Source organism: Manacus candei, unplaced genomic scaffold, assembly GCF_025592945.1.
Source record: "Manacus candei isolate 608988 ecotype Guabito, Panama unplaced genomic scaffold, ASM2559294v1 h1tg000018l, whole genome shotgun sequence".
Lineage (NCBI taxonomy): Eukaryota > Metazoa > Chordata > Aves > Passeriformes > Pipridae > Manacus > Manacus candei.
In genome coordinates, this window is record NW_026138066.1 from 9,631,196 (window position 1) to 9,649,268 (window position 18,073).

At 41.4% G+C, this 18,073-nt stretch overlaps 2 protein-coding genes across 4 annotated transcripts in view; both read left to right on the forward strand.

The window, feature by feature from the left end:
* LOC127469810 (BPI fold-containing family C protein-like) overlaps nt 1-1,457 on the forward strand; it is a 28,857-nt gene extending 27,400 nt beyond the window's left edge. The window contains exon 18 of the mRNA XM_051784599.1: nt 1,393-1,457. The gene's annotated coding sequence lies outside the window, so the exon portion shown is untranslated. The remainder of the gene's footprint in view (nt 1-1,392) is intronic.
* LOC127469813 (BPI fold-containing family C protein-like) lies at nt 1,379-17,634 on the forward strand. 3 transcript variants are annotated; one of them, XM_051784606.1, is made up of 16 exons: nt 1,379-1,485; nt 2,538-2,664; nt 3,010-3,121; nt 3,248-3,376; nt 4,168-4,323; nt 5,084-5,147; nt 5,997-6,057; nt 6,978-7,069; nt 8,977-9,150; nt 9,833-9,886; nt 11,175-11,345; nt 11,816-11,883; nt 13,176-13,218; nt 14,048-14,111; nt 14,862-14,938; nt 16,610-17,634. In XM_051784606.1, the coding sequence occupies exons 2-16, from the start codon at nt 2,550-2,552 to the stop codon at nt 16,649-16,651; spliced, it is 1,422 nt and encodes a 473-aa protein (XP_051640566.1). In that variant the 5' UTR covers nt 1,379-1,485; nt 2,538-2,549; the 3' UTR covers nt 16,652-17,634. The 3 variants fall into 3 exon arrangements, 2 of the variants coding, with proteins under 2 accessions (XP_051640566.1, XP_051640568.1); XM_051784608.1 differs by having other exon boundaries at nt 1,388-1,485; nt 2,594-2,664; XR_007904079.1 differs by lacking the exon at nt 16,610-17,634 and having other exon boundaries at nt 13,176-13,493; nt 14,862-14,918.
* Nucleotides 17,635-18,073: the final 439 nt, after the last annotated feature.

The following is an 18,073-nucleotide window of genomic DNA, read 5'->3' on the forward strand; positions in this document are numbered from 1 at the left end:
AGGAAGCATGCAAAACCAGTGTTCTGCAGAGATATACAACAAGTTTGTAGTATTGCCATACTGATAACTTCATTTGGTTTCTTGTGTATTGGGTAAAAAGGGTTGAAACCTATATCCCCTTTATCATACACATCAAAGAAAATTCAGAGAAAGCTGAAATAAAACACTCCTCTTAGAGGCTCTTTGTAACACCTTGAAGGGTGAAAAGTTTGGATGTAGAAGCTATTTATAGTGTATTTGAATGTGCTATCTGAATGTGCCTGTAAGTAGACAGTTGCCTTTTATTCCTATACTTGTAGAAAGAAATGATGGAACTGTTCTGGAAGCCTTAGTGTGTTTTTGTTAACTTTTGCTAAAAGTCTTATCTAAACTGGGTGGTACTCTCTTAGAAGAATCATAACATGTTAGAAGGATATGATGAGGAAAAGCTGGCATAGTTTTCAGACAATTCAGTTGTTTGTACATCTTAGAGACCTGTGGATAGAAACGATGGAACTTTCCCTTGCTTTATAGGAACTGCAGAACTTGTGCCAAAAGAACTTATAGAGGTTTATGTAACTGATGGTGTGAATTATATTCATCATCAGTTGCCAGAGATATAAATAATGAAATTATTATGCATGTGACTCCCTGCAGTGAATGTTAAATCTGTGTAAATGTGAGTATCTGTTGACTGACTGACAAGTGCCTCTACCTTTTCTATTCATGGATTGCACAATGAAGTGACTCAGATTGTCCAGCAAAGTGCTCCATGCCAGAGGGAATTTGCTTGGTACATGCAAGCTAATTGATTAAATCACCTCCTTGACAAGCCAAGGAGTGCTGGTTAGCTGAAGTACCAGTTAACTGGATAAGTAAGGACAAGAAATAGAAAATATTGACTACAAGGACTTGATACTATATATTTGCACCATACACACTATAGTGTCTGTGTGTATATACATATGCTATAACATAAATCTTATATGGTTTGTGGTTTTCTGTATCCTGAGCAATTTCAGACAGATGGGCCTTGTTTTCCATCTGTTCTTCACAATGATTGCACATTAATTTATTTCTTTCAAAATACAGACCTGGCTATGAGTGTCTGTCCTTTGGAATTACCGGAATTCTTACTGGGGTTTCCTCTCAGGTCCATCTGAAAAGCCAGTGCCAAAACAGTCTGCCACGAAGGCAGCATGCCATCCCAGACTCAGCACCCCAATGCCTGAGCACCTCCATCCAACAGTTCACATTGCCCCTTGCTTATCTCTAAATGAAATTTGATAGATTTAACCTGGGACTATCCCAAAATAGTTTGGGATGTGATTATCAGAGGCCACTCCCTGTGTGATACTGCTGAAGATGGTAGCAATTGGCTGTCTTAAAGCTCTCAACTCTTTCCTTTAAAAGACGGGGTTGTGGTGGCAGATGATTCTCCCTGCATTGTCCTCAGTCCTGTTGTCTGGTACAGTAAGAATCTTCTCTTCAGTCTTCAGAGGAGAGGTATGAAAATAAATGTGTTGTGATTACTCTTTGTTGAGGAGGGGCTTTGTTGGGCAGAGATAGATGTAGCTAAATCTGGTTAAATGTTGAAATTTTATGATTTGAGAACTATGCCTATGTTAAATACACATTTCCTTCCAGTACTTTGTTTTTGTTCTATACATGGACTGTGTTTCTTTCTCCTTTGGATTCCACACATGAAGTGTGTTTCTTTCATCTCTCAATAAAAGTCAGTTAAAATTAAAAAGGAAATACTATCATACTAAGAGGCAAAGGTGTTCTGTGGGGTTGCTTGAACTCTTATAAAATTTAAGTCAATGTTATAATTTTGCAGTTTGCTTAAATTGTTATCATAACTGAAAATATTTTAGAGTTTTGAGGTGTATTATTACTTCTGGTAATGCAAATAAGCAAAACCAAACATCTGTTGGACCACGGAGAGTTTCTGGATAAAACTTAACGTATTTACTAACATGTGGTCTAGGGAATATGAAAACATTGTCTGCTGGCACCAAATCATTTTCTTTTGTTGACTGTCAGGAGGGAACATAAGGCACTTCTCAAAATTGTGACTAAGATCTTAATAAGTAGCTCCAAAAGTGGGGGTATCTGTGCCTGTAATTAAGTGAGCTGATCAGGTTTTCCAAAGTGCTAAGATGCAGTGATGTCTGCTGAATCACTCAGAGGCACTGAGAGCATTACATATTTTGTGAAAAAATAGGCTACTTATTTCACTAGCTAGAGGTGGGAGGGGAAATGACAGCCTAAAAATTCAATGTCACATTGCTTTCGACAGGGTTTGTCTGGATGGATGTATCCCAAGTGCTTTCCCCAGTCTCTGTGGCAGGGAATAGGCTGACTTTTCTCCTCTACCCCATGAACTGTATTTTTGTAACATTCTGTGCAGAATGGGTTCTCTCTTCCATGGTTGCTGAGCTTTCCACTTTCTTCACTCTAGAGGGAAAGCTGGTGTCTAGGGTGGAGGGGAAGGGAGTACAACCACCAAGTGACATAGCACGAACTTTGCTATCATTATAAATATTTCTTAACAGGTCCTGTAAAAAATGAGGAAGATGCTGAAGATTTGCTGTTTTCTCCTTCTTTTAAGTTTACTCAGTGGGCAATTCAATGCCAACCCTGGACTCAAAGTGAGGATCACCCAGAAGGGCTTGGAGTATGGTATGTGTGATGTTTTCAGGGGCTGCTGGTGGGATTGCACTGAATCCTGATATGAGAGACATAGGACAGTGAGGGCAGTGGGAGGAAATGACCTGATCACAGGCTATAACGGAAAATTTAGGAGTCTGTAAGCTGCATACTGAGGTTCATCTGACTTCAGATATTGAATCAGTTCAGCTCCTGCCATGACTAGGAGTGAGATCAGAAATAACACTACTGGGTCTCACATGAGATATCTTCTTCCTCCTGACTCTGTGCCCATCCCATCTCCTGAGCCAGAAACACATAACTATAAACTCCCAGGCAGTATCAAAGGCAACTGAACTGATCGTTGTTTTCCTGTAGCCAAGGAGGTTGGGCTGGAAATCCTGAAGCAGAATATGGAAAAGGAGCGTTTCCCTGATTTGACTGGCCATGAGAAATATGGGCTTGGTAATGTCAAATACAACATCTCTGGGTAAGTATTCTCTCCAGGGGCAATTTATGTTTGACTGAAATTTGACTCTGATTGTGTGTTCATTCTGACTCATGAAATAAAAACTTTTCTTTTTCTTATCTCTTCCTTATCTGTCTCACACTCTAGAATACATGTCACTGCTGTTGAATTACCCAGTGCTTCCATCTCCCTCCTACCTGGGTCTGGGATAAAACTGGTGATAGGAAATGCTTCTCTAACCATCGACATGAACTGGAACATAAGGACCTGGATGTTGTACGTACAGCTAAATGTGTCCTGGGATTTTTCCTTCATATAAAGATAAAAATGCAAAGTTTAGTTTTTCTTGTGACCTCTTCATGGCAAAGGTACTCTTTATGAGCTGGCAGCAGTAACCCAGAAGCACAGACTGATTCTTCTCAACAGGTCTGCTGGTGGGAGACAGCCCCCTCAGACACGAGCACTGATAAAGGGCCTGTGGTTGAGAAGCACTGCTGTGAATAATATAGGTCTGCTACTCTGGATGAACGCTGTCATTATCCAGCCTGCCAGCTAATGACACATTTAGAAAAAACTGTAGCGTGGTGGGTCACAGTCCAGTATAATAAAACCTCCCTGTGCAGTTACACTGTTAGAAACCTTCTGTTATGCCTCCAGGATATATAGTTCAAAAGCTGATGGAAAATGGATGAGCAAATGGCAATATCCTTAGAGCCATGTCCACACCTTCCCAGTCCCATGCTGTTTCAGAGGAAATAAATCTCTCTTCCCTTCTCCACAACTCACATTTACCTATATTGCTAAACTGAGTGAATTACAGAACTGATATGCACTTCTGCTCACAGGGACAGTAGGGTTGGCTGCTTTAAAGGGGAGGGGACCCGGGTGCTGAGGGTGATGGCACAGTAGGAGGGACAGTGCCCTCACTGGCAAGTGCCCAAGGTAGGCAAAGCAGAGCAAGTTAATGGCAGTGACCATGAACAGGCACTGGTCCAGACTGCCAGGCAAGTCCATAATGAAGAGGTGGGGTTTTTTTTCAGTATTTTATTTATTTTTACTTTATGCAGCAAAGATAGTGGAAGAAGCACAGTGCACATTTCAAAGGTGTTTGTCACTGCAATCTTTTCAACTCCTCGGGATAATACAAGTCCTACGTCAATATCCCTTACCAGCTGCCGGACAACTTCTGGGGACATAGATATCAAGCTGAATGGAAAAAGCAGGTAAGTGGAAGAGATCTGTATAAACTCTGGGAGAAAATAAGTGTCAATGAATAGCATAGAGACAACTTCATGAAACAGAGCACCCAGAATTGCTTTTAGGTATCTATAGACACCACAGGTGAGAACTGGGGACCTAATACAGTGTTAAAATGGCCAACATTGATATTTGTCCTTGTATTTTTGCACGATAGAAGATAAAGACAGAATCAAACAATCCCTTGTGCTTCTTCAGCACCCACTTCTTTCAAACTTCTGCTCTAATCTTCAGCTTTAAGTAGAAGTTACATGCTTATACTGTGTTTCACTCCCCCAGTCACAGTGCTATCAAAATTGAACAGAACCAGACTGCTGTCTGTTAAGCCTCTGGATACATGCAACAATATTTCATTGTTTCCTTGTACTTCTCTCACTGTCTGAATACCACTTTTGTCACCTGGGTTAGTTTTGTTTGTTTGTTTTTAATTGTATCAGTTCCTAGTGCAGACACTACTTATTTGTTCTGTGTTTGTACATATATGATGGTGGTACTATGAAGAATTGCTTTTTCATATACATTAATTAACCCTGGCTAATTCCTGAGATGCTGAAGTTTCTCCTTTTAAATAGTGGCTCTCTGATAGTTTTTACATTTCAGAAAGCTCTCTTGTGAACTAGAATATCACACTCAGAGGACATTAAATTAGTGTTCTACAGAGATAGCTGATCTCCTGTTAATGACCATGGTACTTGACACATGAATTGCTTTCTTCCTTCCCTCTAGCTTCCTGCATAACTTCTTTATCAAGTATCTGAAGAAACCTATTCACAGGAGCTTGGTCACTAATGTAAGCCTTTCACATTGTGTAGGGGAGGGGTGTAAGGAGTGTGACATTCACGAGGGAACTTGGTAAAGTGGAGCTAGAAAAATAATCCTGTAATAGACCTATTCAGGTCTGATCAGCACAGGCAACATTTTGCCAGCCGGAAATGCTTCCAGATAAAGTTCATGGCCAAGATACTGACTAGTCCACAGCTAGTTCAACCAGGGCAGCAGTAGGGCCAGAAAATGTAGTTATTTTCCCATTCCAATGCAGAATAAGTCTCTGCCTGTGTACCTACAGGCATCATGGAATATGGACAATTTTTATACTTGGCAGACAAAACATATACTGGGTTATGCATAGAGAAATTATAGTACATCAGCTGACAGTATGACATATTTAAACTTCATTGTATTAAAGAAGTGAGCAGTCCCGATGAGAACCTGACTAGGGCCACTGAGAGGAGACAGAGCTTGAGATGGCTGTGATTCTGTCCCAGGACAGAGATTTACGGTTGGACTCGATATTAAGGGTCTTTTCCAACCTAAGTGAGTCCATGATTCTGAGATGTCTCCTGTGAGACCAATGTGAGATCTGTCTCCTTGTGCTATTAAAGGCTGTAGTTTTGTCACCCCCACCAGGCTGCTTCTGGCAACTTCCCTCTTCTTTGCAGCTCTGACATAGGATATGCTTACATTGCACCAAGCAGAAACCTTGGGGATCCAGTTAGCTGAAGAAAAGCCAGATTAGGTGTTTGGATAAACAAATGCTGCAATGTGTGTCATGTAGCAGAAAGATCTACTAGCACACAGGTAAGAGGTGCTTACATGTCCATGCTAATCGGGCCATAACTTGAGTGTGCTTCTATTACAGTCATGTCCCAATATCAGAGCTGGGATCCATTTGATAGATGAAGACCTCCGATCGCTGAATGGTGAGTCAGTAGTGATATCTCTTCCTTCTGCTTCTTCTCTGCTGATCAGTGAAATTCTGCAGCTTCCTTAACAGCCACTGGTCAGCAATGTGTCCAGAAGTGATATCAGCCCCTCTGCTCTGTCTGCTCCCTTGCTTACAGAAACAGTAAGCAGGGCTACTTGGGCAAGAAATGTATATTTGTAAGAGCCAAGGACTTGGTAGCGATTCTCGACTTGCAAATGCAGCAGTGTGCACTTCTGTTGTTAGAAATGCAACTTAGAGGCCACAGTGTACTGACACTACAGCAATTTTCCCTTCCCTCCCATGCTCCAAGTCCTCCTGCACACACAGGAATTTAAAAGCTGAAGCCTGCTCTCCTAGCCTGCCTGAAAATTTAAGTTTTACTTGCCTATATATCAGACTTGCCAAAGGCAAAAGGAAATTCTCCTTGGCAAAAAAGCTTCTCACCTGAACTATTCTGGATTAGATTTGCAGGCCTTTAAGACACCGGAAGTGTTGATCAGATGCCATGTGCAAAACACAAGTACCTAAGCAGATCAGGCACCCTGCTTTCTGGGAAAGTATTTGCAAGTTGGAGACACTCTGGATGCTCTTAGAACTGCTTGACAAGAAATCCAAACTGCCTCCTCATGCCCTTAAACACTGATGGCCATTTCCTCTTTTTTGTTAGACTAAACTTTTCCATAGTAAGAAAACAATAGACAAACTAAAGACAGTGCTTTACAGAAGGTTCCAGTAGAAACATCAAGCCTTAGTTCACAATGCAGGTTAGGAAGTCCCTGGTTGTGTTTTTCCCTACTCTCTGGAGCAATGGGGTGTCATTCTCCTTCAGAAACTGACTTAGTTTTAAGTATACATAAAACTCTTTCTGTGTTTTTTGTAATATTCTGTATCTTGCCTTATCTACCACCCTTACAGTTGTAATGCCAATTGATGATTTGGCTGAAGTAGACTACTCCTTAAGTAGCTTGCCAGCAGTATTCCAACCATTCATTGACCTGGACTTAAAGGTAAGTAATTGCCTGTAATGCTGTTTGCCAAGATTGCTGTATGATCCACTTTCTAAGCTGACCATGATTGCTGTTCTGAACACAGAGGCTCAGTATCTAAGACAGACATTTCAAAGCATTATTGCATTTGTTATTGTAATAATTTGTAACAATCTTGTTGTAAAATGAATTATTTAAAAGCCACATCCTTTTTTTTTAATTGCTGTTGAGTTAGTCATAGAAAATAGAGAGCAGTAAAAGTTGACTAAGTAAGTTAGAAGTAAAGAGAAAAGGAAAGGAAACAAAAAAAATATGCAACATCATCTTTCTCTTGCTGTTGATTAATGTCTGGGACTTCTTTGTTCAGTCAGTCAGGGGAATATTTCTACACATTGCGCTAACTAGATGTGTCTGCTGTCAGATGAGAGAGAAAAAAAAGAGCAAGACTATAGGACCTAGAAAAGACTATAGGACCAAGACAAGACTATAGGACCAAGAATTCAGCCTCTGGCTTCCTGAATGGGAAGACTGAAGACCCTTGGAAAAACATGGGAGCCCAAGGAGTGCTGCTGAGTCTGAAGGCCTGGAAGTTTCTTTCAAATTAAGGAAAAAGTCTTCTTATGCACTGAAACTAAAATCTGACTAGTTCCTAATTTTAAAATTACTTCATTGTCATTCTATGTAAGGTGCATTGATTGAGGGTAGTCATCATCATCACTGTATCTAAGATCCTTATTTAGTTTAAGCTGCCTTGCACTAGATGCTCTACAAAGGGAGAATGAAAAAACAGTCTCATTACAAGGATCTTATAAATTAAGTATTAAAAAAAGTCAGCAGGTAAATAAGAGAGGTGGAAACACAAAGGAACAAAAAGTTAGTATCTGTATGGTGGACACTGGTGTTGGCACACGAGCTCTGCAGCTGCTGTCAAATTCTTCCAAGTAATGCAGCAACTAGATTTTAAGCAGGAACTTGAGCAGACTAAAGATGTAAATGTCATGGCTGTTTACAAGAGCTACTCTCCCACATAAGTTACATGCGGGAAATACATGAAGCAAGTGACTGGTAAATCCAGCAAGTGAGAATTGAATGGGGAGGTCATTTGCTGTGATTCAGCATTTCATAAGCATTTTGATAGTCCTTAAAAGGCAACTGGAAATTTAGAGCTGAATGAGAAAGTAAAGACATACAGAATATATTTGAGATGAAACAGAGACAGGGAACTAATAAAAGGGATAAAAAAAACTTTAACCTCTAAGTGCCTTCATCACTTCAAATCGGTTTTTACCTTTTTGTTTAATCTGTGTGCATTTGGAAGCATTAGATCTGCAAGTCTTGGCTAGTATCACTGGTAATACAGAAGACGACATAGGCATTTTAGTTTTGTCTGACATAACTTTCCTTTCTCTCAAGTCTTCTTTTGTCTGCACAAGTTACCAACTTGCTTCTGGGTAGAGTATGGTGCTGATTTTGACCAAGAAAGACCTCTGGTTTTAGAAATCCATTTTGTAATTGAGACCATTGGATAGCTCTAAGCAGCAGTTCTCAGATTCAAATTCCTGTAGATGGGGGGAAAGGAGAAAGTAAGGCTTCTCAAAAATGAGGACTGCTAGTCATGCTCTTCATGCAATATATGGACCCTTAATTTAGAGGGGTTTTGTTCTGAGGTGGGAGGTTTTCTTCAGGAGGTGATCAGTATCTCAAAAGAGATCTCAGGTGTCATCTATGAAGGTGTCCCAATGCTGGAACTTGCCTTCACCACCTGCTTGAAAGCACCAAGCCTCCAGGGTGTACTACAAAGCCTGTGCACTCATTTATACACCAAATGAACAGCCTGGGCAAAGTACAGGAAAGTAGCATTCATTGTCTGCAGTCATATTAAAGTTATATTTTGTCTCCTTTTTTTTATCTCTGACAATAACTTTCAGGGCACAGTCTTCCCAGCTGGAAACTATACTGGCTCTCCCTACGTGGTAGCTCCCTTCACTATCACAGACCAAAGAGACTCCATGCTCTTCCTGGCCTTCTCTGAGTATTTTTTTCAGACCTCCTCATTTGCTTACTACACTGCAGGGGCCTTCAACATGACCATTGCAGAGGAGGTGAGTAGGACAGAGAGGAGTGGGGTCAGAGTGGCTCAGATAGAACTTTGACCTGCCAGATGTCAGTGTGCAGCCAGATAAAGCTGTTAATTGGTCTGCAGAGTCCTGAGACAGTAGATCATAAATACAAAGGTATTGTTATTCTCTTTTATTTATGCCTTATATAGAGGTCTCAGGCCACAGCCAGGTGTGCCAAGTTCTGCTAAGCAAGCTACAAAACTTTGTTACAAAAAATAAGGCTTTTATAGACCTGAGGCCTAGACTTCTCTGACTTGGACAACGATTGACTTTGGGGAACTTTGCAGCCTTGGTGGCTGTTTTTTGAGGGATCTTTGTAGAATAAAAGTATTACAGGGGCCATGGAAGGAAACCATATATCAAAGTACAGTAGCTGTGCATGGAGGCTGCCTGACTTGGCTTACCTGACTGCAGGAGGTTTAGTAAGTCCCAAAACCTATAGATTGTAGCCCATATTATAATGACATTAAGCATTTTTTTTCTCAGGAATTATTGTGGCATGTATTATTGGGAATCAGCTTTAAAGTATACTGAGTCTCTTAGGAATATTTCTGAGAGGTACAGAATTAAAGATTTATTGAAATGAGAGTAATAATGCATTTAGAGAAAAGCTGACCATGAAGGTCAAACTCATTTGTTTTCTCTCTTTTATTTTTTCTTCCAGACCTGCAGCTATTTTAATATAAGCACAGAGATATTTGGCAGTATCATCCCTGAGGTGAGTATCATTACTTCCACAAAGTCTTAGTAAACCACCCAGTGTGAGTGTCAAGACACCTCACTACTGGTGTATCCCAAAGGCTGTTAGGGCCAGCAGGGCTCCTGCACTAGAGAAGCTGGCACATATATGCCTCATAACAGACGAGCAGATGGGCCTTGTCACTTCCCACCCCCATGATGAGTTGAATGACTTGCACTGTTACCAAACATAATCTTGGCCCATAACCTTGCACATCAATCTTTACTCTGGGCGCCGTGCCCAAGCCACAGCTGTTCCCACCTAAAACTGTCTCTATGCAGGGAAAAGCTTTCAGTCATAAGTCCTGCTTTGAGAGAATTCTGAAAGGGCCTCAGCTCAGAAAGAACACCTTCCTCCTGTCCAAACCTGCATAATTGTCTTTGCTTCACTGCTTTGCTGTGACTGACTAGCAGAAAGACCATGTGCAGGAAATCCAGCTAACAGATGAGGAGGAAACATTGCATCCTATGGAACAGACAAGGCAGATGCACAGGATTTCCATCTATTTCAGGTGGAGGAGATGAAGATAACATGACAGAGAATATGAGTATGCATGGCTTCCATCAGCCTTCTCAAACAGAATGGGAAACCAAAAATGAGCATAAGAACCCCTAGGCTAAGAATGCCGAGGTTGGATGAAATCAGACTAATGGTTCAAAGAACTTCACATTCTTGTTTGCTTCTCAGATGTTATTAAGTTCCTTCCTCAGAAATATAAAATTCTCCAAGGGCAGTCATCATATGGTCTTCATAAAATGCCATGAGCATTGATGCTAATATTCCACTCCTTCTGTTTTGATTAATGAACTTGGTGAGGCTATTCACTCTCCAGGCAATGGAGTGAGGATCCTAAGAGAACGGTCCAGAGGAGGAACCAGAGGAGGAATCTCTCTCGGGTGAATTTCAAAGTGAATGACTCCTTAGCTCTTTTATTGTGTGACTTTAAATGTCACATTTGTGGTCCATTTCTCTCTTCTGTTCACAAATCAATATTTAATTTCTCTCAAAGTGATATAGAAAAATTTGTATTCCTCAAGTGGAAGGAACTTTGCACTGCATTCCTATGTGGCCAAGATTGTTAATTTATCTCTGCAGAAAACCTGTACTTCCTGCTTGCCTGAACAAACCTTGTGTTAGCAGCTATCCTTAATCTCATCTTAAAGAACTACTTCAAAATGATTGCTTCAAGAATGAGACAATGCAGTATTCTGTTCTACAAGAAGTGTTTTTCTGTATTTTTTTCTTTTTTTGTCCTGCAATCTTACAGGTCGCCAAATACTCAGTTACACCCTATCCAGTAATGTTGAAGCTAATGGCTACTGAAATACCTGTCATCAGCTTAGAGCAGGATTCCTTCACAGTAGAGATTCAGGGCTCCATGGAGGTGTTGGCTGTTCTGCCAGACTCAACCACCCAGTCGCTGTTCACAATGAATGTAGTAAGTACAAAGAACAAGGTGGCACTTAACTCAGGGTTAAATATGTTTGTTCCTTCCTTCTGTTAAAACTTGCCAAATTTCTAGTACTTAAACATGCAAATTCCCCTTAGTCACAGGTGGTGACTGTGTGACCTCACTTAACTTCTGTGGCAGAGAACATTTTCCTATAGATGGACAAAAATCAAAACTCTCTGATTAACCAAGGTTACTCTGGAATGACAGTTCTGTGGGTATGAGTCATGCCTCTTGGCAACTTGTTCATGTCTGATTAAGGAAAGCTCATTACCCACATTTCAGCTCTTGTTGTGCCATTCAGATAAACAGACATTTATTGGGTGCAGCCTTGCATTTACCTAAAACAGCTTCCATACCTAAGTGGTATGGATGGTATTTATGTATTTGTGACTAATTCACAGCAAGGGTCCTGGGTTTTTTTATGTCTGGTAACCCATGGTTTCTTTATTCTGCAGGCAGCCAACAGCAGCATTTCTCTGAATGTATTTGATCAGAAATTGATGGGCTCCCTATGTTTGAACAGGTAATTCAACCTGTGATGGAAAGAATTCCCAGGCCTTTGGAAAACACTGTTAGCAATCCCAACATTAGTCATTTAGGCACATGATCAGATGAGTATGTTTCCCTGGTAAATTCATCTGCATTAGATTCTCTACTTCTAGCTGCATTTATATAGTTTAGAGGAGGCAGGAAGCTTCTCTATGACAACTGTCATGTCCCAAGGGACTGCTCACCAGCTGTGGACTGCTGCAGGGGTGTGGTCTCACTGGACTTCTCTGCTTTTTACATCTACTCTCCCCTCTGAGCTAGATAAATGAAGCGTGCAGGGCAGTTATGTTGACCACAGGTCATCTCAGTTTCCCTCACCATTTTCCAGCTGGCAAGATGTCACTGCTTTCTAGACCACCTGTGCTACTAAAGAACTTCAGAGCAGTCCAGGACACAGCAAAGAAACTGGGCCCCTGCAGGTCTCCTATGCCAATATTCTTAGAGCAGAGATTCACCAAATGAAGTCCTGCAACTTCCAAGGGTCAGAAAGCTGGAGACCAGAGGCTTGGACATTTAGACATCTAGCATGTCACACTTTATAGAGAGAAGCTCTGTATACCAGGACCTCACAGCTGGGAATTAGGACCCCAACTTCATAGAAGTCCCTCGGGAAGCCAGTTACAGGGTTAAGAATATGCGGAGTTCGTAAGGGCAGAGAGATATTACGAGTTTAAGGAGGATAGTGCTGTTAGCAGTTTTTGCAGCAATTTTCAAAGACAAAAATCTAGAGTGTGCTGGAAGCTGGCCTTGAGATCTGGGGTGCTGATGCTGTGGAAACTCTGAAATCTTGTGTTGGATACAAGAGTAACATACAGAATAAATATTTCAATTTGGAACAGAGACATTCAGCAACAAAGTCAGCAGCAGCAGTACCATATGATGAACACATTTTTTCTTCCCACCCTGGTAAGACTCACATCAAAGCATTATGCAAATGTACCAAAATCCTTGCAAAATACCTGACATCCTACAAATCCTTGGTTAAATCAACTGTCAGTAGGATTTCCAAAACACAGCACAGAGGGAGAAGCACACTCACATTGCTGGCTACAGCCCTTCTAGCACACTTTTGCATAGATGCTCAGCAATGCCCTAAGAAGAGCACGTCTTTCTCTATGTGACAGTATGCATTGTGTGAAATTGCTTCAAAAATCTCTTTACAGATGCTTGTGAGGCCTGGAGCCCTACAGCAATCACTGTACATGAATAGAATAACTGTGTTTATCCTTTCTTAGTGACTCATCTTGTTTCACTTCTTTCCCTCAGGCTCCAGTTCTCCCTAGCCCACTCCAATGTTGGCTTTTTTGAGGTGAGTGGGTAGTTGAAGCTTATAGGAAATGTAAACCAAGAATATCAGTCATATGAAGGCTAAAGAGTAAGCAGCTACATTTTATCCGTATTTCTAAATTATTTGGTTTCATTCTCAGATAGCTCTTTTCCTGTCTTCTGGCAGCCACCTCTCTGCTGTGGACTTAAAAGTATATTCTTTGGGACAAGTTAGTGCTCTGCAAATGAGACATGCTGTAGTTCCCCAAACTGCAGAAAGCAGAGATCTCTCGAATCACCACGGTGAAACACAGAGCGGTAATCTAAGCTTTGGCAGCAGAGCAGTGTGCCATCTAATGGTCACATGGATGGCTGAGGCACAGGCACTCCATGTGCTGCAGTGGTGCTCATCACAGATGCTCGGGATTACAATAGGGAGGGGGTGCCAAGATACTTATCTCAGATGCCTGAAATAGTGCAGTTGTAGCTTGGCAGGAGAAAACCCTGCCTCCGCAGAGAGTCGTTTTATTCTGAGTATAATCACTCAGTTCCGAGTAGCTGAGGAGAAAGGATTAAAACTGTTCTGGTCCTGCTTTGCTATTGGTGATAAATTATCTCACAAATAAAGGAAATAGACTGTTTTAAACGAAAACGTTGGCTAAGCATGTTGAAATCCATTTGCATTTTGCATCTCACTTCCTTTGCATCATTCCAAAGCTTTAAGATCCAAAGTTCACTTGAGTTTATGACTCTTTGAGGCCAAAAGAGATGAAAGTTAAACATGAGTCTACTAACTCCACCCAGGATTAGGGCACGACAGTTCTACCATCATCAGGAAGTGATGGCTAATTTAGTTTTCTTGTCTGGGGCAGATCTCGCTTCTGGAGAACATCCTGTCTTACATTTTACAGACTGAAGTAATTCCATCAGCTAACGGTAAGGATGTATATCAAAGCAGCAGCTAAAAACTTCCAGCAGAGTGGGTGATTCTAGGAACTCCTACTGACTTCCTCTTAAATTAACAGCTCCCGTTAGAGAGGAAAATGATCGTCATCCAGTAAGCAGTGGAAGGGGGAGATTGATCTCCAGGGATCTAGGTGCGCCCTCTCACGGCCACTATTCTGCAAAAAGAGCAGAAATTACTTGGGAACTCATAATTCATCTGCCTTCACCTCAGTCTAGGTGGCCCTGATGCATGAGGGAGAAGCATGTCTCTCTCATCTGCACACCTGCCTGGGGCTACCATGTGTGAAATGTATTCCCCTTTATTAGACCAGCACAGAGGTTTTGCCTCTCATAAATCTTATTTAAGACCCTGGAGGGAGACATAACTTTCTGCCAGCCCTCTGTACTGGGGTGAACATCACGTTCCTTAGTTAATGGATACAAACAGGTTTTAATGATGCTAGAGCTGTATTAATGACCCCTCAGGGATCGTTAGGGACAAGTCACTGAGTATGTAATGTGTTGAACATGAAATGCCTTGGTTTGGCTGCAACACTCTGCCAAGAGAGAAGCACCTGTAATTCCTTTTCCCCATTGGTAAATGAGCATCCTATCTACCTCCCAGAGCTGCTTGTAAAGACTAAGAGGTAGCTGTTGTCAATGACCAAGTCTCTGGATATACAGTGCTTTTGCAGGGCAAAAATGCATGACTAAATTACTGTTTGTCTTTTTTTTTTTAAGCCAAACTCTCAAAAGGATTCCCTCTTCCCAATCTGGCCAATGTTACCTTGACAAGACCTCACATTACAATTGCACAGGTGAGATTTTGGCACTTATGAAAGATTTTCCTTTATGAAAGGTTATCGCTTTTTTTTTTTTCCTTTCTTCCCCCCCCTTTTTTTGGCTAGGCATTTATTCACCTTTTTGTACCAGAAATTTGTTGCATTTGAGCTACTTAAGTAGTAAAAAGGCCTGGGTTTAAAATGAGATCTGTAATAATGGTAAAATCCTATTAGAAACAAATTTATCTTTCTTTGAGAGGAAAAGTTAGAACTGAATATATAACCGTGGAATGATCAAATGCACAACTTGTTCAGCCTTGCAAGTTGCAATTCAGTGTAAAAACAGGTTTAATTCAAGTTTGGCCAATCACATCAAATTAGACTTATTGCTATCCGCACAGCCCTGTTGAATAGTTGAAATATGAGAGTGAATTCCATTCTGTGCACCTAGGATGACTGGATTTAGTTAATAATTGGTGATAATGACTGAGGCTGCTAGCCAAAACTAGTTAGTGAGCTCTCAGAAAATATTTTTTTGCCTTCTGGTTACCTTTCTCCAAATCTAGCCCTTAATGTGAGCAAACAGAATGTTGCTAGACAATCAGTCAGTACAAGGGCATTGCTGACAACTGAACACCCAGAAAATGGGTAAGCTTGTTATATTTCTCCACTTGTTTACCAATGTCTCAAAGTTATTTTCAGCTTAGCAGAGACAGTCTTAAATCTTTTGTTTGTGGTTAAGCACAAAACACAACTCAGGAAAGGAAATGCAAAGGTTGTCTTTAATTTTTCTTTTCATCCCATATCTGGTAGCAGCCAGCTATGCCATTCCCTACAAAATATAATTGCTTGGAGACTGCTTTCAATGGCTCTCGTTGCCAGCAGTCTTATGGGCTAATTATGAATGAAGGATTTTAGTGGTTCTGTGGTGCCTATTCCTCACCTTACTTTCTCTAAGAAGACTCCTTATCAGGAGAATGAGAGAGGACACAGGAGAATTGCTATGCTCTACCAATGTGAATGGGATTCCTATTTTAGAGCTACTTCTAGAAGCTTCCACGTCCAATCCCAATCTATTTGCTACAGTCTATAGGAAGAAAGACAATTCTTCCCACTCTTCATAGATAGACTGGATGGGGCTTTTAGCAACGTGGTCTAGTGAAAGGTGTCCCTGCCCATAGCAAAGGGGTTGGAACAAGATGATCTTTTAGGTTCCTTCCAACCCAAACCATCCTATGATTTTATGACTGTGATGAGCTGCTCTCTGCAGGTTCATTGCTCTGTATGCACCAACAATAGAGGAAGCTTTAAGGACAAGTTTAGATTAAATGGCTAATTCTTAAGCAGCTCAGATTAGATTAAAAATAATCCCACCTTGTGATGGTTGCCTAGTTGCCTCAAGGCTCAAATGAACTTTGAACATCAAGGCTCAGATGTCCCTTCTGTCGCTAGCATGGTGCAAAGGGGTAGCACCCAGGGAAAGATAGGGCCCTTTTGCAAATTTTTGCAAAGGACAGAGTGTAATAATAAACTTGTGACTTCCAAGGCTCAGCTGTTCTCAGTAGCTTTTCTGACCTTAAACACCAAGATACATTTGAAACTTTAAAAAACCCAACCAAACAAATGAACAAAAAAAAAATCAACTAAACAAAATAACACCTTCATTTTTAATTCACAGCATGTCAATGACTGTTCTTCTCCCCACAGGGATACATATTGATTTCAACTGATGTCCACTACAAACACTAAAGGACAAGAGAGACCATTTGTTAAGCATGAACTTCAAATCAAGTGACTCTGAAGACTAAACAATGTCCACTTCTGCTGAAATGTGTAACTTGAGCTCTGACAAGGGCAATGTCATCCTGGCTGGGGATACCAGGAAGCAAAAAAACCTGATGGAATGGTATAATGGTGGTAACAAACATAGCCAAGGGAGAACATGGGACACATGCTTGACGTTATTTATTCTGGTGTTTAATTGATGCAGAAATGTTTTTAAGATTCATGACTCTCTTGTAATACAGTTTTGTCTACACACTTGCAGAAAAGTGCTGCAGTCTCTTAAAAGAAGGAAAAATACATTGTCAAAATGCTGCTAAGGCAGATATGGCTGCTAATCTGTCTTTATGGTAATGATCTTAAACACATCCCTTCTGTTCATGGTGCATGAAATACAGAGTGAGCCCTCTCCAGAACCATGGAATTGTCATACTGGGATCTGTCCCAATTACAACAGGAACTAAAATCTTTGCAGTTTCTTAACTGCAATCTTAAGATGCAGAAGTAGTTCAGGAAGAAAGATGAAGTAGCACTACTACTGCCTCTGATAGTCCTGCTCTCTCTGTTACTCTTCGAATCCTTGTGCCTGTTATGTGCCCACTTTAGCGCTGCGTGGCCAGGTTAGATACATTTAACTCCTCCAATGTTTCTGGGTAAGTCCTGTAAGTCTAATTCTCCAACATCTTTGTCAGTATTTCTCTGAATTGAAGTAGTTACAAATACTTTTTTTCTTACTTCATTTTGGTATGTTATCTTACCCTCTTTCTTCTTCCTCCTTTTTTTCCAATACTTTATTAGTGTGCAAATCAGAACAGAGTTATGCAGAGGGACATGCCTGCCCTGCAATGCTTAGGTGCTTGAGCTTTGGCCAAACCCGGATGGGAAGCTGTCTCTGGCCTCCCAAACCAGCACTGACAAGGATGAAACAAAGGCAGAGGTGCCTCATCCCACTCCGATCTGCTGCTTTTGTGAGCTTTAAACCACCCCTGCACAAAGCCCCATCCACCTGGCAGGGTACTCAGATCCCAGCCCTCCCCACTCCGGAGGAAGAGAGTCCTTTTCAAGCCAAGACTAAACAGCAAACAAGTCTTTCGCTCATGCTGACAAACGCAATCGACGATGGGGTGCGGGCGGCTTTTGCCAGACTGGTGCTGAGCAAACTCATCCCACCTGCAGCAGAGCGGTACCTAAATACCCCACGGGCCAATACTGCTCTGCCCCGGGGGAACAGCTACGTGAAAAAACACTTGAGTTTTTTAGGGTTTTTTTCCCCCCCGCAAACCAGCCCAAAAGCCGTATTTAGTGTGAGGGAGGAGGCGGCCAGGTACAAACCCGACCCCTGCGCTCCCTCTCACACCCGCGGGAGCTCGGTGTCTGGCCCGGGCTGCT

Coding starts and splice junctions, on each gene's coding strand:
- LOC127469813 (XM_051784606.1), top strand. CDS start 2,550: ATGAGGAAGATGCTGAAGATTTGCTGTTTTCTCCTTCTTTTAAGTTTA. Junction 3,122..3,247: donor GTCAAATACAACATCTCTGG/GTAAGTATTCTC, acceptor CTCACACTCTAG/AATACATGTCACTGCTGTTG. Junction 4,324..5,083: donor AAGCTGAATGGAAAAAGCAG/GTAAGTGGAAGA, acceptor CCTTCCCTCTAG/CTTCCTGCATAACTTCTTTA.